A 22,690-nucleotide genomic window follows, 5' to 3' on the forward strand; every position below is an offset into this window, starting at 1 on the left:
CTGGCGGTTGGGGACGGGGCTGGGCCGCGGTCACGGGGTGGGCAGGGCCTGGTGGTTGGGGGCTGGACCGGGCCGCGGTGACGGGCCTGGCGGTGGGGAGGGGGCGGAGCGCAGCGGTTGGGGGCGGGGTTGGGCCGCGGTGACGGGCCTGTCGGGGTGGGCAGGGCCTGGTGGTTGGGGGCGGGGCTGGGCCGCGGTGACGGGCCTGGCGGTGGGGAGGGGGCGGAGCGCAGCGGTTGGGGGCGGGGTTGGGCCGCGGTGACGGGCCTGTCGGGGGGGGCGGAGTATGGTGGTTGGGGGCGGGGCTGGGCTGGGCCGCGGTGACGGGCCTGGCGGTGGGGGGGGGGCGGAGCGCGGCGGTTGGGGGCGGGGCCGGGCCGCGGTCACGGGGCCTGGCGGTAGGTGGGGGGGCGGAGCGCGGCCCGAGCGGCGCCATGGACAGCCGGCGCTGAGGCGGCGTGTGAGGGGAGAAGCAGAACGATCGACGGCCGGGCAGCCAGCGATGGAGCGGGCAGCCGGGGCCGCCGTGTGGTTGTGGGCGCTGCTGGCGGCGGCGGGCGGCGGGCCGAGCGTCTACACCAACACCTGGGCCGTGCAGGTGGCGGGCGGGCAGCAGCAGGCGGAGCGGCTTGCCCGGCAACACGGCTTCATCTACCTGGGCCAGGTGAGCGGCCGGCGGCTGGCCTTCTCCACCCCTCTGGTCTCCAGTCCCCGGCCTCCGGGCTGACATCTCCACTTACCCCCGGCTCCGTGCCCCGGCTGACATCCACAGCTACCCCCGGCCCTCAGCCTCCATGCAGCCGCAGTCCCGGCTCCGGCCCCCGGTTGGCATCTCCAACTACCCCCCGGTTCCCGGTGCTCGAAGCCTGGGGCTGGGCAGCACCGACCGTCCACAAGCCCCTCACACCGGGAAAAGTTAGTTCCAGCCATTAATGTCACTCTGAACACTTCTACATTAATGTTAAACTTCTAATAACGTGTAATCAACTTGCTGACACAAACCCTGAGTTGTTTTCTTCGAAGTTAGTGACAGCGAATCTTAAATGTCAGTCTAATTTCCAAAACATTGTTAAGTTTGTAATAATAATAATATGTAATTGACTTCTTTGTAGGACACTGACACCAATCCCGAGTTGACTTGTCAGAGATGAAAAGTTACGGGATTCTGACACAAACCCTGAGTTGTTTTGTCAAAAGTCAGTGTGAGAGCGATTAAATGTCACTGTAAACTTCCAAATAATGTCCAACTTCTAATAACGTGAAATCAACTTGTTTTGTGGAATACTGACCCAAACCCCGAGTTGTTTTTGTTTCCTCCCGTCCTGTTAAATTGCCACAACGAATTCACGTCGTCACTTTAAATGTCTTTTATTTTTGCAAGAGCCCCTATGTGGGAGACATGTTTTTCGCCTGGTTCAATTTGCTTCCCCCTCCCCGTAACACATAATTTCGTTCTGCGTGTAACTGTGACCGAACAGTTCCCTGTTCCTACATTTTCTCTATTATTCGTCCTTGTTTGTGACATGTTGTGGCTCTGGAGGAATCATCAGTGAGTAAGGGACTTGCGTGACTGATGCTGTTAGAATGTTATGTTCTTCCTTCGTTCTCGGGTTGTAATTTAGGTCTTAAGGCATCAGGCTATTAAACACGGCAACCTTCAAATAAGCTCTGGATTACATGGATCTGGGAGCATTAGTTTTATCTTTTTGCACTATTGTTTGTCTTTATGTATGTGTATATGTGTGTGTACATATATGTGTGTGTTTATAAATATGTGTGTGTATATATGTATGAATGCATGCAGATGCTGGTTTAAACCGAAGATAGACACAAAAAGCTGGAGTAACTCAGTGGGTCAGACAGCATTTCTGGAGAAAAGGAATAGGTGACATTTCAGGTCGAGACTCTTTCCTGACTCTCGGTCTGAAGAAGGGTCTCGACCCGAAACGTCGCCTATTCCTTTTCTCCGGGAATGCTGCCTGACCTGCTGAGTTACTCCAGCTTTTTGTGATTATGTGTACATATCTGTTATGCTGCTGCAAGGAAAAGAATTTCATTGTTAAGTCTGGGATATACCACAATAAAAACACTCTTGACTCTCTCTCGCTTGATTCTTGAAGTAGGATGTTGCTGCAGAACTTTGTGTTGTGTCGTATTTGTCATTTGGGCTAACAAAGATTGTTCTTGGTGTTCATAATTTTCATCCGCATGTCCTAAGTCACTGTTAGACATTTAAAAAAATCAAAGAATGAGTGTGTAACTTACATTGGCACTGCAGATTGGGATACACATTTGTTTGAATGTTGATAATAGTTTTATTGGCTAGGGATTAGCTCTAGGAGATTCTAGGAGTGTTGCCTGAAAGCATGACAATGTTCTGTCCTTGTGTGAATGAGTGGTAGTAATGATTTTTTATTCTTTTTATCAGTAATAATTTTGCCCTCAATCATATCTATAGACAATGCTATTTTGTAGTTTGGTCTCATCGCCGGTTTGTTCCTTGTGATATGAATATTGAAAACTCCTCTTCCATGAATGCAATAGAACTGTCTTTGCTAAGCTGTAATATGACTACTGCGCCACTAACATGTTGATCAATACTGCTTCAGTGTTACGGTAAAGCTGTAGTTTCATATTTTGCTGTACATATAATGTTCTTCATGAAAATGACCCCAAAAAACCACTGCATTGGAGCTTTAATACTTAAAGCACAGCTAATTGTTTCAAATCTCATGTAAGCCTTAAGGTTCTGATAATTCAGACCTTTAAAGGTTCTTAGATATATATTTTAACTACTGTATGTGTTTTCACAGTTTAAGATTTGTAATATTATTAAAGTATCTCAATTTTTGATTAGGTGTATTTTAAGGGTTTTCTGTAAACTATAAATAAATATTTTTTTAATTACTGTGCTGTCGGCTAGCCTCGAAGGTTTTAGTATTTAAAGTGCAAATATTGTCATCTTTTGAAACATGTTCATCCTGAAGTGAGCCAACTGCTTTTTTTGCTTGTTACACATTGGGTTGTTTTATGAGTATGTGCCGCGGAGAGTGACTATTTCTATAAAAGGTGTATCCTTCATTCTGGTCTGAGGGCATCCAAGTCCACAAGGAATAGTAAGGCAATTCACAGCTAGACAATCCTGGAATACCCTTTCATTTGAGTAAGATGTGGTATGTTGTTTGTGTGGCTGAGAAAATATGGGAACTAGTGGGGGTCTCGACCAGAAACGTCACCCATTCCTTCTCTCCAGAGATGCTGCCTGTCCCGCTGAGTAGAATAGAAAATAGGTGCAGGAGGAGGCCCTTTGGCCCTTCGAGCCAGCACCACCATTCATTGTGATCATGGCTGATCATCCCCAATCAGTAAACCGTGCCTGCCTTCTCCCCATAACCCTTAATTCCACTAGCCCCTAGAGCTCTATCTAACTCTCTTTTAAATTCATCCAATGAATTGGCCTCCACTGCCTTCTGTGGCAGAGAACTCTACAAATTCACAACTCTGGGTGAAAAAGTTTCTTCTCCCCTCAGTTTTAAATGGCCTCCAGAGTTACTCCAGCTTTTTGAGTCTACACTCATTCTAACATCAGTAACCTTGATGCAAGGTTCCGATGGCAGCCCAAAATGCATTAACTGTGCTCTTTTTGCAAATATTCTTGGGCGTTAAGGAGACTTGCCACTCGCTCTGTTTCAGCTAGTGTTATCGGTCAGGACCTGATAAAGCCAGTGCTTGCCCTATCTCTTGCTCTCGCTTTCTGCCGGCAATATGTGCTCAACATCCAAGAATCTAGAGAAGGCTCCTGATCTGAAATATCGACTGTCCATTCCCTCCACAGATGCTGCCTGACCCGCTGAATTCCTCCAGCACTTTGTGTTCTGCACCTGTTTAAAGCCAACAGTCTGTAATAATAGGGTGGGATAAATCTGCCGTCACAGTTTTTGTTTGTTGGGTGGCAATGTAACAACGCATAAGTTGGCTGGTGTATTTCTGTTGATGTTGGATATGTTTGTTCTGGATTGCTATCAGCTCCGGAAGGCCTGGCTTGGCCTTTCTTGTATCTTAACTTGATATCAGGGCTCTAAGTGGAATGTTTTTTGGAAATGTTCTCTCGTGTTGTTTCTGAAACACACACTGACTGCTTGTGCAGGAGGAGGTGTTTTGCAAATTCCACAAGTGGTTAGTTTAATAGCAGTACAGTCATCTTCAAAACATGATGCATCTTAAGGTGTACTTACCATACTATTGAGTAATTTATACGCAATTAAATAGAATAATTGTGGTTTAACGTCACAAATAATTTGTGGGTTTAATTATGCCCTCAGCCACATTTCAATTTGGTAATCATTTAGGTGTGGTTTGGTTTTGCACAGTAGGATTGTGAAAAGGCCATTCGGCCTCCTGAGCCTATTCCGTATTCACTGAGAATACTCATCTGCAGCCTGATGCCATCATCCCTTAACCTCTTATGGAATTTAAGTCATGAATGTTTAATTGTCATGTGTACAGACAACGAAATAATGACATTCTTTCTTGCTGCAGCTTAACAGGCCCGTAAATATAATAATATACAGGTAATATATAATTACAGGTAATAATAAATTAATAACAGTAGTACCAGGTAGCCATAATATTGCGAACCCCAAGTCTGCAGTGCGTCCAAAGACACAGTCCGTAGAAAACCATAGTTGCTGTGGCTAGTGTTGAGCAGTGTTCAAGAGCCTGATGGTTGCTGGGAAGAAGCTGTTCTTCAAACTGAAAATGGACACAAAGAGCTGGAGTAACTCAGCGGGACAGGCAGCATCTCTGGAGAGAAGGAATGGGTGACGTTTCGGGTGAAGACTCTTCCGTCTGAGTTACTCCAGCTTTTTGTGTCTATCTTTGGTGTAAACCAGCATCTGCAGTTTTTTCCTTCTGTTCTTGTTCTTGAAAATGGTGATCACCGTTTTCGGGCTCCTGCACCTTCCCGATGGTAGCAGCGAGATGAGAGCATGGCCAGGGTGGTGTGGGTCTTTGATTGTGGCTGCCTTTTTGAGGCAGCGTTTCCTGTAGACCCCTTCGATGGTGGGGAGGGCAGTACCTGTGATTGCCCGGGCAGATCCAGAAGATTCAATCTTGTACAGACACATTTACAGTTCATCTAAATTTATTTGCAGTGTTTATCTCGGGTTAGTTGCGATTAAATAGTTGTATTGATTTTTCTTTCTCGGTTTCTATCCCAGGAAGTTGCAGTGTTAATTGATGTAACGTTAAACAAACAAGTAACTTTAGTTTTTCCTACAAAGTTTTTGCTCTTTGGCCAGCTGAGTCTTCCTGGCACTTTGTTTTTGTTTCAAATATCCGTTTGTTTGTTTATGTTCATGTATTGTTCAATATGTTGCCATTCAGTTTGATCAAGGTCTGATTTGATAAATAGCTTTTATGTTTAATGCATTTTTGAGGACTATTCAAAGGTTTAGATTCATTGAAACAAAATTAAAGGGTAGAAATAAACCTTGAATAATAGCTCAAAATTTGTGGCGTGTCGGGTGGGAGGGAATAATTACCTGTCCAGAGGCATATTTGCTTAGTTCATTCTGTACCTGAGTTAACAGCTTCTGGAATGTTTAATGTTAAAACATTGCATGTATTTATAAAGTCCTGAAAGATTGAAATGTCTTGAATTAACTGGAATGGAAATTATACTGTTATTAGAAACAATTAAAATCATTGGATTTTCTTTTTGTCTCTAAACTGTACTGTGGACTAGAACACTGGACAGGATTGTGCTCAGTTAATCCTGCACTTCATGCTGGACCCTTGTACACTTCCACCCTTCCACAGAAGATAGACACATAGTGCTGGAGTAACTTCGTGAGTGAGGAAGCAACTCTGGATAAAAAGGATGGGTGACGTTTCGGGTTGGGACCCTTCTTCTGAAGTCACCCATCTTTTTTCTCCAGAGAATCCACCTGACCCGCTGAGTTACTCCAGCACTTTGTGTCTATCTTCGTTGAAAATACCAGCACCTGCAATTCACTGTGGAACAGCCGCCCACAGCTTAAAGTAACCCACTGTTAATTATGAAATTATCAAATGCTATCTGAGATATTGCTGGTAGGTCGGCCCATAACTCTGGCCTGAAATCTGTTTACCTGGCATAACAAATTATTAATTTACTATATTATTGATCATTGTATATTTATTTGTGTTATTACATTAACTTGCCTGTTAAGCTGCAGCAAGTAAGAATTTCATTGTTCTACTGCCAGCACATATGACAATTAAACACATTTGATTCTTATTCATGCTGTCATTGTGGAAACCACGGGTTTGCCTGATCAGCTGCTTAATGCTTAAATCGGTATTGAAGCTCGACCTGATGTGTTAGCATTGTATGATGAGTGGGTCTTAATTTTTTACAAACATGGATGGAAATGAAGAAAATGGAGCTTTCTATTGCACAAGGAAAGGCAGGATCCTGTTAACGTTTGTTGTAGGCAGGACAGTGCACATGCTCGTCTGAGAGCATTTGGAAATTCAACCCTGAATACTGAACATTTCCCGAATGTTGGTGCATGGGTCCAGAGTAATTTGAGACATCATGTGACGTGCAGTGATTGGAAGGATCTGATGACCTTTTGGACCTTTTGCTTCAGGAAGCCATGCATCACTGGGATTTTCTTCATTTGAAACCTTGTTCTTGCCTATTAATGGAGTAGGATTAGTCAACAGTTTCACTGTCATTGTATGACGCAAGTATTTTATAGACTGGCCCCTGATAATGTAGTTATCTCTGCAGTGCATCGAAGTGCTTGAGCAAAATACCGAGTGCTGGAGTCACTCAACGGGTCAGGCCGCATCGGTGCAGGGAATAGGTTGGTGATGTTTTGGAGAGAGTTCAGGCAGAGTCTGAAGAAATGTCCTGAACTGAAACGTCATCTGCCCAGATCAGTCTGAAGAAGGGTCTCGACCTGAAACATCGCTCCCGAGATGCTGCCTGACCCGCTGCGTTACTCCAGCATTTTGTGCCTCTCTCCACAGATGTTGCCTGACCTGTTGAGTTCCTGTTGAGTGTCTGTAGTTTCACGCGTCTCGCCCCTTTCGTTCTTGTTTGGATTAATTTCAAATCTCTGGAGTGAATACAGAAGCCCTTATTGAATTTGGAAAAATATATAAATATATTTATTTTAGTTCCTGTCTACCCACCCTGCAAATTGCCCAATGGCTGTGTTCACTTTCGTGGGTTAAACAAAACCCGTGCTCATTTCCTGCAACTTCAGGAGTGGTTCCCAATCAAAACAATAGCCACTTTCCAGGAAGGAGATGGTAGGCTTGGAGCAGTGGGCTTCCAGTGTGAGTTGTCACACAGCGGTTGGGCAGTAAGCTCGTTTGCAAGGGGTTGCTGCTTTATGAAGAGAATGTATCTATCTATTGGAGGACTTTAAAAATAAAAATAATGGAATCTACAATTATAACAAATTATAACCTGAAAAGTAGTATTGCTGCATTTTAAAACAAAAATGGTTCGGATGCTGAATCTATATACTAAAACTCTTGTTTGTTTGTTCCTGAACTACAGCCAAAACGGTACACGATAGCGCGACAGTTTTAGGCCCACCTTACTCACCGTCGTCCCTCTGGTGCTAATGGTTTCATTGAAATCGGTGTTATACTTTTAAAGTTATTCACATTTTAAGGTTTAAATCTATCTCCTCGGGAGGGAGGTGAGGAGGGAGGATAAGGGGGGTTGAGGAGGACGGAGCGGGGGAAGGGATGAGGGGGATGGAGTGGGGGGCAGGGGAAGAGGGGGAGGGGTGTGAGGGGGGACGAGAGGGTGCTGCACCAATGCAGGAGAGGTTTGGGCCCAACGGGTCCACTTGGTCTAGTTCTGAATTAAAAACAATGCCAGGGTTACGCAGCCAGTGCGGTAGGATCAATGGCATGGGAGAACTTGGGAAGTGAGAAACTGGAGAAGCATACAAGCTCCGTACAAACAACACCCATAGCCTGGATCAAAGTCGGATCTGTGGCGCGGTGAGGCAGCAACTCTCCTGCTGCACCACTGTGCTGCCCTTTGTTCTGTGACATGTTTGCCCTGTTTTGAGCACCAAATGTAATATATTGAGTAGGAGGGATTGCAAATAATGTGCTGCTGCACTTGGATGGACTGCCTGAGTGCCTGGATGGTGGGCACAGATGGTTGCATGTATGCCATTGCATGAGAAAATAACATGGAAGGAGTGATTAATGGAAACGGAGAATAAAGCAGGATATTGCAGAGGAAACGGTCTGTTCAGAACACTGAGAGGCAGGGGGTGGACTATGTGATGGTGCAAACTACACCTGATGATCCATTGAAGATGGAGACTGGTGGAGTGGAAGGTGAGGACAAAAAACTATCCTTGCTCTGGGTGGGAGAAGGGGTGAGAGCAGGAGTATAGGATAATGGCGATGTTCTTCTGTAAAACATGGGAAAGGAGAATCCATGTTTATTAAAAAAATGAAAGTGTTGGTGTGAATCTCTTTTCCAGAACAGTTGTGTCTGAGAAGATGAAAGCAAGAATGGAGTGGTGTTCTTTATGGAAAAGTGTGGATGAAATTTGCTCAAGATGACTAGAAATTTGTGGACTTCTAATGGGAATTGGTCAGTAATCTATCTCCTCACCTGGGCACAGGTTCCAGGAAGGGAAGAATCAAAAGGATGTTTGGGGAAGATGGAAATTGGCAACGCAGGTCAACAAATGAGATTGAGAGCCGTGCAAGTTCTCATTCACTCCTTAGATTTAGACAATGGGAGTGGAACGCAAGGCAAGTTTGAATTCAGCCAGATGGACGAAGCCAACATAAAGGTGGGCTTCAGTTCCACCCAGAAGCGAAGGGTCTTCAGTTATCCTGGTGTGTGATAGCTGTGTCACGTTGGACAATGTGACAATGAACTGATTGGGACAAGAACATGGAAACTGTGAATGAGGCCATCGGATGTAATGGATCTGAGTGGGAAGGGACTGGACAATGGGAGAAAGAATAGTCAAGCTGAAAGAAAATTTATTTTGGACCAGAGCAGGCTGAAATTAAGACTTTCTTAATGTTACGTAATTGGCAATGGGCATATGGGCCACTGTACCCGTGGCTGTTCAGTTTAATGCGTGACGTTTAAATCTAGCTCAGTGTACATTCATCATCAAAGTTTGCTAATTGTCAGTGTCATTTAATAGGTGGTTCTCCTATACTTTGACAATACTTTCAGTGTGCAGCTCTGCAGATTTCAAAGTATCAATTTCGCAGGCGGATGAAGTGTATTGATATCTGCAAGCTGTAACATGTTCTATTTGAGGTCATTTGGTTTTATATTGTCTCATTAGCAATAACCTTGCCAGCGTGGCTGTAGGGAGAATATTTCCTCATGCAGCAGAATCTAGAATGGGGCCACTGTTTAAAGAGGGTTGCTCATTTAATCTGAAATGAGGCCAATTTTGTTTTTAGGTCAAAGTGTATGGAAAACCGGCTCTTTGGCCCGATTCATCTGTGCCATCCAAGCTAGTCCAAATTGCATGGACCTGGCAAATATCCCTCCAAACCTTTCCTATCCATGTACCTGGCCAAATGTCTTTCACAGCCTTTCTTCCAGCGCCTTTGGAATTCTGTTCCTCAATGCCGGTCGGTGCAAGTGAGTCTGACTATTTAAAAAAATAAAGGCAGGTGAACTAATGGTTCTATGGATACATAGGAATGTGGAGTTTAGTGTAGACGTACAGCATGGTGGTTCAAGACCCTGGAGCACAGGAGCCAATACTGCAATATGGTCAAAGACAGCAGTCATGGACTCTACAGAACAACGACCAGAGACAGCCTCATCTGTGGAAACTGCGGCAGGATCTGCCTGTCACGGATAGGCCTAGTCAATCACACAAGGAAATGTAACCACAGATGAAAGATCCCCCTCTCCAAGCAGGACAACGCCAAGCCGCGCCATCATCTCCCGCAGGTGGACGGATGCCAGAGATGAGGAGACAGCGTGGAAACAGGCACTTCAGCCCACCGAGTCCACACCGACCAGCGATCGCCCTGCACTCCGTACAGACAGCGCCCGCAGTCAGGATCGAACCCGGGTCTCTGTGCCACGTGCCGCCCACCGAGTTGAGGCGACCGGATGGTCATTAAGTGAGAAGCAGACTTGAAGGGCAAGTGGTAAACCCCTGCACCTCGTGTTTTTGCCTCAGTTCATCCCCTCAAGTGCCCCGACCTTCATCAGAAGCAACATCCCAGTCTTGCAGGACTCAAAATAGCCTCTCTAGACGTGACTTTACACTGGCTGGGGAAAGTATATTGCTGACAAAGAGAAACTGTCCTCTGTTAAATAGATACAGTAAAAGTCACAGTAGCAGTGTGAATATCCATCAGGGCACAACTGTTTAAAATGCAAGTTCAAATTCCAACACATTCATTAAAATGTACCTACATTTTTTTAAAAAAAGGTCGTATCAGCAACTGTAATCATAATGTTAGAAAATCTCACCGCCCTTCAGGGAAGGCAAGGTGCTGTTGTATGAACCTGTCTGATCTACGTGTGACTTGCAACAATGCGGTTAAACTCTGAAGTAGCTTGTTAAGCCTCCGTTGTAAAAGTTTGTTCCACCTGGGAGCACCTTAGCCGCATGATTAACAACCGCTTAAGTGGGCTTTCCACTGCGATTTTGTTCACTTTGCATTGGCCTTCAAAATGAATTATGACTGCAACAAAAATATTACATTTCTCATAATTTCAGTGTGACGGGGATTTCACCAGCTGTAACGTCAGGGAACGTGTTGAGTGAAGAAGGGTCTCGACCCGAAACGTCACCTACTCCTTTTCGCCAGAGATGCTGCCTGACCCGCTGAGTCGCTCCAGCTTTTTGTGTCTAACGTGTTGAATGTTTTATTAGACTGGAGACATTACTTGTGAAATTTAAACCTGAATGGCAAAAATCAGCAAGTGTTTTCTTTTTACACGTAACAGAGATGTGGCTTTTTGGTTTTAACACTAACCACGTGTAGGTGTGATATTTTAACAGTTAGAGTAAAATTTTGCACCAGCGTTAAAACAACTGTGGGAACGTTTGCTTTGCTGTTATTACCGGAGCATCAAACATTGCAAGCAATCTATGATTACTCTTCTCTATCACACATTGGGCTAGAATGTCATAGTGTCTTGTCATTTTGCCTCTGAAGATGCAGCTTGGCATACTAATATTACATTGTTTTCACTCAAGGTAATCTGTTTCATATTACCACCAAATGTTTTCTGACTTTCCTAGAACAAAACCAGTCAAACTTTGTATGGAAAATTCTGGATTAAAATATAATTCTAAATTGGGATGGTTTTTGGTTCTTTTCTTATCCTTAAGAATTCCTCCAAAACAAAATTTAAGTGAGAAAAAGCAAATTGTCAAATTTACTTGATGGTTTTGCCCTTCGCGGCACCTCTGAAAAGCAACCAACATAATCAATGTCTGAAGAAGGGTTCCGACCCAAAACGTCACCCATCCTTTTCCTCCAAAGATGCTGCCTGACCTGCCGAGTTACTCCAGCACTTTATTTCTATCTTGGGCCAACCCTACTGTTCCTGAATTAAAGTCGGGAACCGCAGCACCAATGTAAAGGCCTGTAATCTGGAGTTTTCTAGTTTGTGCAAATTTCTTACTGATATAACTTTGTTTGCAAGGTTGTTGATCATCTTAAAGAAAATAGATTCAATGTGTGAACATAAAGGGAGTGGAGCAATGGTTTTAAGGGATTTGAATAAACATTTTGATTCACAGTGCAGTACTTCATGCTTGCAGGATTTGTCTAAGAAAACTGGAGAAACATTGTGATACTACGAATATTAATGAAATGTCCAGATATTTTTTAGTCTGAGAGATTGCTAACCACATTTCCTAGAATAAATACTGGATGTTAATAAAATCTGACATCAGGAGGTTGCAAAGTATCAATATTTAGCAGCTGTTTACTTTGGCTTGATGTTTGAGTGTGTAGCTATGTGTGAAAGCTATTGAGGAAGAGGAGTGTTGGATAAGAAAGATGTGAGGCAACACTCATTCATTTGGACCAGAAGAATATAAAAATGTAAGAAATAGGAGTGGACGTTCCTTTGGAAAGGAGATAGGGAGGAATTTCGTTAGCCAGAGGGTGGTGAATCTGTGGAATTCATTGCCACAGACGGTAGTGGAGGCCACGCCAATGGGTATTTTTAAAGTGGAGAGTGATAGGTTCTTGATTAGTAAGGGTGTCAAAGGTTATGGAGAGAAGGCAGAAGAATAGGGTTGAGGGAAAAATTGATCAACCATGATCGAATGGCAGAGAGACTCGAGGGGCCGAATGGCCTGGTTCTGCTCCTATGTCTTATGAACTTATGAGCTCTGCATTAGTGGTTTGATTAATGCAGTCCTTTTCTTTTCACTGCCATGCAGAATTTGTCTATTTTCTGTATAATTTGTGTTGTCTGACTGTGATAATGCTGCAAGTCAGATTTCCATGGCACCTGTACTTCTTTCTGCCTGTGACAATAAACTCAACTTGCTTTTCATTAAGATCATGACCCTACCTTTTACCTCTGTCACTTTCCTGAATCAGCCTCCTATTTCTCGATTACTTAATAGCTAAAAAATCTATCAGCCTGTCTTGAAGATACTCAGCAGCTGGGCATCTTCAGCCTTCTAGTACTGAGAATTTCAAAGCCTCATGACCCTTTGGGTGAAAGAAGTTCTCTTCATTGCTGTCCTGTATGGTTAACCTCTTATTTTGATGGATGACCCTTGATTCTAGAAAACCCATGTGTGTATCAGCCCCGTTGAGTGTTGACTGCATATTTCAATGTGGTCACCCCTCATATTTCTAAACTAGGGAGACAAGCAAACCCTTCTTAACCCATCCTCAGCATAGACCCACCATCCCGGGAATCAAACTTGACAATTTTTTGCGTTATTCTTTCAAGTATATTTCAAGCTTACTGGGTTAGTTGTTGTGTACTGCCCTAGTGGGTTGTGGAATGTTCGAATATGGGGCGATGAGACTGCAGGGGAAATAAGCATGGCATTAATGTCAGATCAGTGTGAATGGATGGTGGTTAATAGGCAACATGTCAGTGGGTCGAAGGGCCTGTTTATATCCTCCACCTCTCTGACTCTTAACATATAACATGATTTTCTGATTTTTGTTGTACTTGTTAACTTTGATTTGTGTGTGAAAGCCCAACTTCCTCTGAATACCAACACCTTTCAGTTTCAAAAAACTCCTGCACTTTTTCTTTTGTATTTTACTAAAATGGATGGCCTTGCCTTTCCTCATTATACTTCATGGGATGCCCTTGCCCATTCTCCTAAGCGGTCTATCTTTGCCTTGAAGCCTCTCTGCATATTCTTCCCAATTGACGCTGCCTATAGTTGAGTATAGGAGCAAAGAGGTCCTTCTGCAGTTGTACAGGGCCCTAGTGAGACCACACCTGGAGTACTGTGCGCTCCAAATTTGAGAAAGGATATTCTTGCTATTGAGGGCGTGCAGCGTAGGTTCACTAGGTTAATTCCTGGAATGGCGTGACTGTCGTATGTTGAAAGACTGGAGCGACTAGGCTTGTATACACCGGAATTTAGAAGGATGAGAGGGGATCTTATCGAAACATATAAGATTATTAAGGGGTTGGACACGTTAGAGGCAGGAAACATGTTCCCAATGTTGTGGGGAGTCCTGAACCAGGGGCCACAGTCTAAGAATAATGGGTAGGCCATTTAGAACGGAGATGAGGAAACACTTTTTCACTCAGAGTTGCAAATCTGTGGAATTCTCTGCCTCAGAAGGCAGTGGAGGCCAATTCTGTGAATGCATTCAAGAGAGAGCTAGATAGAGCGCTTAAGGATAGCAGAGTCAGGGGGTATGGGGAGAAGGCAGGAACGGGGTACTGATTGAGAATGATCAGCCATGATCACGTTGAATAGTGGTGCTGGTTCGAAGGGCTGAATGGCCTCCTCCTGCACCTATTGTCTATTGCCTCTTAATTTAACTTCTGGCGAACATGTCCCCTTCATCTAAATCGCTGATGGGTCCCAGCATCAATCCTTACTACACCTCCCATCCTGAAAATCTATTTATGTCTGTTGTTTTCTGACCATAAATTAATCTATGATCCACGCTAGTAAATTGCCTCCATTCCCAAGCGCCCTTATCTAATTTAATAACGTACTGTGGTAACTTATCTCAGGCATTTGGAGTCCATATATATGTCATTACCACTCATCTCCCTGTAGCAGCACTGCCAGTTGCAGCCTTACAAAAAATTCAAGTTTCGTCAAACATTTCCCTTTTGTAAATTCTCCGACCAACGTGATCAGTTACTAAGTGCCTCATCACCACTTCCTTCCTAGGGTCGAGAGTTTCCTTTACTATTCACGTCAGAGTAAATTGTCTGTGGTTCCCTCTTTTCTTTCTCCTCTCCTTTAAAGGATTACATTTTCTTCTTATTTCTTGGCAGCCATTCTAGAGGTTATATGACTCTTTCTCGTTCCCACCCTTTTCAAAACCTTTGGATGTAGGTCACTGGGTCCTGGGGATTTATCACCTTTAAATCACTTTAATTTCTTTAAACAAATGTTCGTTTCTTTGATCTAATTCGTTGAAGACTTTAATTCTCAATGCTTTCAGGAAGATTGCTTCTCTCTTCCATGAAGACAAATGCGCAGTGTTGATTTATTTTCTCTGCCATTTCCTCTCCCCTGATACATCTCGCTCTGTGAGGAACCCACACTAACATTTGCTCATCTTCCTTGTGCCTTACTTAAACTTAAGGTGTTTGTTCACTTATTCTTATATTGTGTCGAAAGGAACTGCAGATGCTGGTTTTATACTGAAGATAGACACAAAGTGCTGGAGTAACTCAGTGGGCCAGGCGGCATCTCTGGAGAAAAAGGATGGGTGATGTTTCGGGTCGGGAAAAAAGAAGCCCGCTGAGTTACTCCAGCACCTTGTGTCTATATTCTTATATTGTTTCCCCTTTTGATGTGTTTATTCTTCTTTGGAAATTAATTTTAATTATTTCATATCTCCACAATTTTATTCATAAAATTCGTATCTTTATCGGTCACTTTGAAATGGAGCTATGTGGTAATAGGGATGGAGGTAAGCTGAAGAAAGTTAGTAAAAAACCATGGAAGCAATTGGAGGTGGTGTAAGACATCTAATGGTGGACGTTTAAAGTGAATTTGCAAATGAATTTTTTCCGGTGGTTTTTCGATACCTAAATAAGCTGTGCGACAACACTGGTATCCCTGTCTCCTCAGACTGGATTAATGATTGCAGCGCCAGGAAGTGCTGCAGCAAATGTTTCCCAGAGGAAGGTTATTAGGATCAAATAATTACAGAAATGAAACCAGGACAGCAAATTTTCTACAACGTTAAACACATAGGTCTTCAAAATGTTTAATGACTACTTTTGAAAGACTTATCAAGAGGAGACTGGACCATTTTAATTTGCCTAATGTAGGGCAATTGAAATGTGATATCACTGAGGTTTCAATTCCCGCAGTGACTGTAGCATAATTATTAATTTGAATTACCTATTCATTTTGAGCTTGCTCTTTAAATTCCGGCTGGTCTGTATATTGACAATACTATGACTGTTCAACACTACGGGCTGCTAACATTGAGAGCTTTTATCCCCTTCAATTTTGAGGGATTTGGCAGGCTCAGCATTTTTGTATACCAACTGGAAAAACACACACGATTATTACTTGCAAAATGCAAGAGAGGAAGTTTTCCATTTTTAGTAATTTTCCATGTACTCGAGGCAGTCCTTGCGATCAGCTACGGGAGGGGGGGGGGGTGTCACTTGGACTGCGTGTAAGTTTACGTTGGAATTGGAAACCATGGTTTCTGATGGGTGTAATTTATCTATGTTCAAACTGTTTTGAAGCTGAGATAGCTGTTTCATTTTAGAAACAAGGGGATATTTTTGGCTTCAGGACTTCGGGTATGAATTTTAAGTAATCGTGTTTCTCAGCACATTATATGCTTCATGTGTGTAGAAAAGAACTGCCCTTCAGTCTGAAGAAGGTCTCGACCCGAAACGTCACCCATTCCTTCTCTCCAGAGATGCTGCGTGACCCGCTGAGTTACTCCAGCATTTAGTGTCTACCTTCGATTTAAACCAGCATTTGCAATTACTTTTCCTATATAAGGAACTGCAGATGCTGCTTTATACAGAAGATGACACAAAGTGTTGGAGTAACTCAGTGGTCAGGCAGCATCTCTGGACAAAATGGATGGGTGTCATTTCGGGTCGCTACCCTGCTTCAGATTAGTCCTGGCCCGAAACGTCACCCATCTTTGTTCTCCAGAGATGCTTCCTAACCTGCTGAGTTACTCCAGCACTTTGTATTTACTATGTGCTTCATGTATTGGGTAACGTGCTTCATGTATTGGGTAACATGGCGTTATTAAGCCAAGTTGGAATTCCATATAGTTTCTTTAATTGGTTAAAGGTAATTTGCTTTTGTTTTCAGTGCCAATACAATGGGAAACCATTGAGATAGAACAAACACTTACAATTATTTTTTCTGCATCCTTTTCAAATTCTTCATCCTTTTCTTCTGGAGAAGAATTGCAATATTTATACTAAGGTGTCTGAGTTTAGTTTAGAGACACAGCGTGGAAGCAGGCCTTTAGGCCCACCGAATCCACGCTGACTAACGATCACCCGTACACCAGTTCTATCCTTTTCATTAGGGGCTATTTACAGAAGCCAATTGACCTACAAACCTTGCACATATATGGAACGTGGGAACACCCAGAGGAAATCCACGCTGGCAAACGTACAAGCTCTGTACAGACAGCACCCATAGACATGTTGGAACACACGTCTCTGGTGCTGTAAGGCAGCAACTCCACAGCTGCGTCACTGTGCCCTCCCGATGCCTGATATATCTCCTGTAGATTTGTTAGTTCAATTACACAGTGTACACTTTGGATACAATTTAATAAACTAAACTAAAAATAGTTGCCACGTTTGGAAGGTAGGTGTGCCGTGTGGGTGGGGGTGGGGGGCTGGGTGGTCCTGGCTGTGCCGGGGGGGGGGGGGATGCTGCGCTGGTAGTGCCTGGGGCATGTGCTACCGGGGGTCTCAGCTGGTGCTGCCGGGAGGTGGCAGGCTAGCACTGGCAGTGCCGGGAGTTATAAGCGGGAAGAGAGACAGGCGTGGGTACAACGTTTCCAGCCAACAGGATAGCTGTGGACAACAGCTCCTCTGTGCTGCAAAACTCTCTGTGGTAGCCGAGGACCTCCTTTGGAAGGTTTCTTCTGATGTTTCTTCATGCAATAGTGAGTGCGAGGTTAAACTCCCTCATGATTCAGGTGGTAATGAATGTTCCTTCAGTTCTCGTTCATCTTTATGGGTGATTCATTTGCAGAATATTTCTTGGAACCTCGATTTTGTCTCCTTTGTGATTTTTCTTTTTGCTATTTTTGTTGAAGTTTCAATTTTGTTGGTAATTCAAATGAAATTCCCATTTGACCACGTCTCTGAACTGTGTAACTTCTGTTTAACCAGTCACCCTTCAAACTCTACCCTTGTACATTACCAGAATATGAAAGGCCCGCTTCAATTCGAGATACCAGCTACCAAGACAGATGTGTACAGCAATCCATTCTTCCCTCGCACAATTAAAGCATGGAATAGTCTTCACCCTACTATAGTTACACAACCAGACGCTACTAAATTTAAGGTAGCTCTTCTTCTCCAAGAAGCCCTTCTTGCTTAAGTCCATACTCCGCCACCTCCAGTTTAAATTCCATTTGGAATATTTTGGAGGACCAAGAACCAAGAACCCATGTTGTAAGCTTCCCTGGAAAGCGTGGTTTATCTTTGATCATTGAAAATAAGCCAAGGAAGATGTGGCCACTTGGCACGCAAGTGAAAAATGAGAAAAGGCCGCAGCTGAGATTGTGGCTTTGGCAACGAGACAATAACTCATCCCCTGAATTCTTGTCCAAAGTAATCCTTCAGCAGCGACACAGCATTTGTCCTCTGGGTCCTTCCCGAAGCTGGAATGAATACAGCACCTCAAATTATGACTTGAACCCTATTGAACAGACTGCATATTGATGACTCCACTATGCAACCAACGTCGATGCTCTTCCTCCACCAGATCTCCCCTCTGGATTCAGCATGGAAACAAGCCCTTCGACCCACCAAATCCACACCAACCGGGCGATAAACCACACACTAACATTATCCTACACACTAGGAACAATTTTGCCGAAGCCAATTAACCTACAAACCCGTATGTCTTTGGAGTGTGGGAGGAAACCGGAGCTCCTGGAGAAAACCCAAGCGGTCACAGGGAGAACGTGCAAACTCTTTACAGGCAGCACTCGTAGTCAGGATCGAACCCGGTTCTCTGGCGCTGTAAGGCAGCAACTCTGCTGCTGCGTCACCGTGCCGCATAATGGATGGGGAAATTTCTTTGCTCAGTATCTGCTGAATCTTTGGAATTCTCCACCCAAGATTGATGTGGAGGTTCAGTCACACGATGGTATGTGAGTTTTTAAAAAAAATTAAAGGAATCAATGAATATGCAGGAAAGTGAGTCCACCATCAGCTACAATGTCAATGAAAGGCAGGGCAACTATGAAGGGCTGAATGGCCACCGCAGCTATTCCTATTTCATATAGTGAAAGGCATCTGGCAACATCTAATTCCCCTAGTTTTAGTTAAGTTGGGACGTGTGACGAACACCTCACTTTCACCTTGTATAAAACTAATATAAGTCGCTGTAAATCAAAACCGTTAAGTTGGTAATGACAGACGTGAACAAGAGGTTGGAGATTATTCTATTAATTTGAAATTTATAAATGCTGGAGGATTATGCAATTTATTCATTTCAGCCTTCACAACTCTCGGCTAAATTGAACTCAATTAGCTGAAACCATAAATATGTTAAATCAGCTATTTATTTTGGAACATTCAGTGTTTAAATTTGATCATCAGAATAAACTATCATCCAGTCACCATAAATTCACTCAGCAGCTCAAGAAACTTAATTGTTTGGTTTACCTTTGGTGGCCTTACCAGAAAACTGTTTGGGGAAGTTTGAACAAAGAAAGCAATGAATTTTCTAAACTTGGACGGATGCAATAAATTCCACATCTACTATACATTCAGTCTAGATGTAGCGAATAGCCGAAGGGGGATTGTTGCAGTACAATTAAAATATAATTTCAGAGATCAAACCTTGTGGTTTGTTTACTTTAATTTCTATAATATTCTGGTAACTTTCAACGCATTCATTCACGTCTTGACTGTGTTTTGGTTGCAGTATTATATTTTGTTTTAATTGGTGTGAAGATTGAATGCATCCTCAGAAAAGAATGGTGGAACTGTTCCATAGGGTAACCAACCTGTGAAGAGAAGCACAAGTTCAGGTTTTGAATTCTGATGATAGGTCATTGACCTCAAATGTTTCTTTCTCCGTAGATGCTGTCTGCCTTATCGAGAATTTTGATTTTAAATGTCCCTTGTCTGCCGCATTTTGCTTTTGACAAAGTTCTCATTCTTGTTTCCATATCACAGTTACTTTGCCCATCCTATGTTCCATTTCCTTCAATTCTCTGACCCTTGAAGATATTTACTGTTCATTTCATGTCTTCTGGTTATCATATCATATCATATATATACAGCCAGAAACAGGCCTTTTCGGCCCACCCAGTCCGTGCCGCCCAGCGATCCCCGTACATTAACACTATCCTACACCCACTAGGGACAATTTTTACATTTACCCAGCCAATTAACCTACATACCTGTACGTCTTTGGAGTGTGGGAGGAAACCGAAGATCTCGGAGAAAACCCACGCAGGTCACGGGGAGAACGTACAAACTCCTTACAGTGCAGCACCCGTAGTCAGGATCGAACCTGAGTCTCCGGCGCTGCATTCGCTGTAAAGCAGCAACTCTACCGCTGCGCTACCGTGCCGCCCATCTTTGAATGTATTCACTTCACCCCTGCAAGCTGTACCTCTCAATACTGAAATTGAAATTACTTCTTTTTTGTTTTTAAACCTCCATCTCCCCTCTAAAATGTCTTTGGACAATCTCTTTTTGACTAAGCGTTTTTCATCTACCCCAGCATGCGCCTTAGTAAAATCAGCTTTGGCTAAGTCTTGTAATTCCAAGTCACTTTACTATATTTGAACTTCAAATTTTGAAGTGCAGGTGGTTTCATGTAGGAAAGACGGAAGCCATTTTGCATGTAGCATGTTCTGATTGCTGTTCTTGTGCTGTACTCTTCTATGTTCTATGACCAAGTTTTGATTCCATACCATGTTGAATTGATAGTGTGTCCCAAGAAATATTTTGACTTGGGCGGTTTGCTTCATGTCTTCAGGATGGATCGTATTGTATGATGGTGCATACTTGAGAGGCTATTGGCTTAGCCCTGATTATGTTCTGTGCCATAACTATTCAGCTTTGAGAAACTTAAATTAATATGAATGTATTAGTATTTGCAAGTTCTCCCTGTGACTATGTGGGCTGCTTCTGGCTACTCTGGTTTCCTCTTGCTTCGCAAAGACGTGTGGGTTGGTAAGTTAATCAGCCGCTATAAATATCCCTTGTGTGGAGGTGAGTGGTAAATCTAGGAAATCTAGGTGCGGGAGTTGATGAGTATGTGGGAGGAATATAAATTGCGATTAACACAGGGTTAGTGTAAAAGGGTTGTTGAAGGTCAGCATTGACTCAGTGGGTGTGTTTCATGCTTTACGTTTCTCGGTCTATTGCTTGACTGTTACCACCACCAACAAAATGCTGCCCACTGTTCATCTCCTCTGAGGTCTGCAACAGAGAGCTGTGTCAACTCAAGCTCAAGTAGTGAAACATAGTCAAGTGTTGTTTTGGTTTATGAAATGCAGTGAGGGACTAGCGCAACGTTTAAGAAACAATTAGACAACTACATGGATAGCACAGGTTTAGAGGGATGTGGGCCAAACACAGGCAGGTGGGACGAGTGTAGATGGGACATGTTGGTTGGTGTGGGCAAGTTGGGCCGAAGGTCCTGCTTCCACGCTGTAAGACTATTCCTTAGTATAGATGAATGGTAAATGAGATGAGCAGCTTCATAATGATAATCAGTAAACTGGTTCAGAGGCCACCCAGAGAAATGATTGTGGAATTAACACTGTTTGTTATTCCACTCTGAGTTCATCCTGCTTCAGCCCATCTCCTGCAAGTTGTCCACAATGTCCATACGGATCCTGCTAGCTTACCTATTCATCTCTGGCCCATGCTCATCTATATACTAAAACTCTCGTTTGTTTGTTCCTAAACTACAGCCAAAACAGTACACGATAGCCCGGCAATTTTAGGTCAACCTTACTCACCATCGTCCCTTTGGTGCTAATGGAAGACGTTTAATTGAAATTGGTGTTATATCTTTTAAGTTATTCACATTTTAAAGTTTAAATCTATCCCCTAGGGAGGAACGGGGGGGGAGGGAGGGAGGGAGGGAGGGGGTGAGAGGCGAGGGTGCTGCACCAATGCAGGATAGGTTTGGGCCCAATGGGTCCACTTGGTCTAGTCTAGGCGACACGGTGGCGCAGCGGTAGAGTTGCTGCCTTACAGCGAATGCAGCGCCGGAGACTCAGGTTCGATCCTGACTACGGGCGCCGCCTGTACGGAGTTTGTATGTTCTCCCCGTGACCTGCGTGGGTTTTCTCCGAGATCTTCGGTTTCCTCCCTCACTCCAAAGACGTACAGGTATGTAGGTTAATTGACTGGGTAAATGTAAAAATTGTCCCTAGTGTGTGTAGGATTGTGTTAGTGTGCGGGGATCGCTGGGCGGCGCGGACTCGGTGGGCCGAAGGGCCTGTTTCCGCGCTGTATCTCTAAAAAAAATCACTGTTGTTACAGTGCAGGGAATCTGATTCATGAGTCACACCTTGATGTATTTTTAATTTGAGATTAATCTGCCCATGAGCTGGATACCTCTATTGCAAAGCTGAGATCAGTGCTGACTCATTTAGACTGTAGAGAGACAGTGTGGAAATGGGCCTATCAGCCCACCGAGTCCGTGCCTCACTAACTTACGCATACTAGGGACAATTTTACAATTTGATGAAATCAAACTATCCTATAAACCTGTACGTCTTTGGAGTGTGTAAGGTAACCGTAGAACTCGGAGGAAACCCACGCGGTCACAGGGAGAGTGTGCAAACTTCGTACAGACAGCGCTCGTAGACAGGAATGAACGTGGGTCTCTGGCGCTGTAAGGCAGCAATTCTACCGCTGCGCCACCATGCCACCCTCGGTGCCCTGACTCAGAATCGGTGTCTTAATCTTTGATAGTTTGTTCAGTCTACTTTTCTCATATTTTGTACATTTTATTTTACCTTTATTTCCCCCCCATCTGTAGTTTTATCCTCCACATTTCCTTGATCATCGTTGCTGGCTTTGATTTGTCCTTTTGCATACCTTTCATTCATTTGTTCTTCGTATCTTTTCATATCTGTCGTTTCTCTCTCGCCTGACTCTCAGTCTAAAGAAGGGTCTCGACTGGAAACATCACCTATTCCTTTTCTCCAGAGATGCTGCCTGACCCACTGAGTTACTCAGTTTTTTACTGTCTATCTTCTGCGTCCTTAATTGTCGTCTTGTCTGAAGAAGGGTCCCAACCTGAAACATCGCCTGTCCTTTTCC

General features: G+C 43.7%; 1 protein-coding gene across 1 annotated transcript in view; it reads left to right on the plus strand.

Annotated features, from left to right (window-relative positions):
• Nucleotides 1–412: 412 nt before the first annotated feature.
• The window catches only part of LOC144610907 (furin-like), a 125,993-nt gene continuing 103,715 nt past the window's right edge, over nucleotides 413–22,690 (plus strand). Inside the window, exon 1 of the mRNA XM_078429897.1 lies at nucleotides 413–664. Within this exon, the coding sequence (XP_078286023.1) occupies nucleotides 503–664 (162 nt within the window). The 5' untranslated portion in view covers nucleotides 413–502. The remainder of the gene's footprint in view (nucleotides 665–22,690) is intronic.

The sequence above is a fragment of the Rhinoraja longicauda genome, chromosome 38, assembly GCF_053455715.1.
Source record: "Rhinoraja longicauda isolate Sanriku21f chromosome 38, sRhiLon1.1, whole genome shotgun sequence".
NCBI classification, from domain to species: Eukaryota; Metazoa; Chordata; class Chondrichthyes; order Rajiformes; family Arhynchobatidae; genus Rhinoraja; species Rhinoraja longicauda.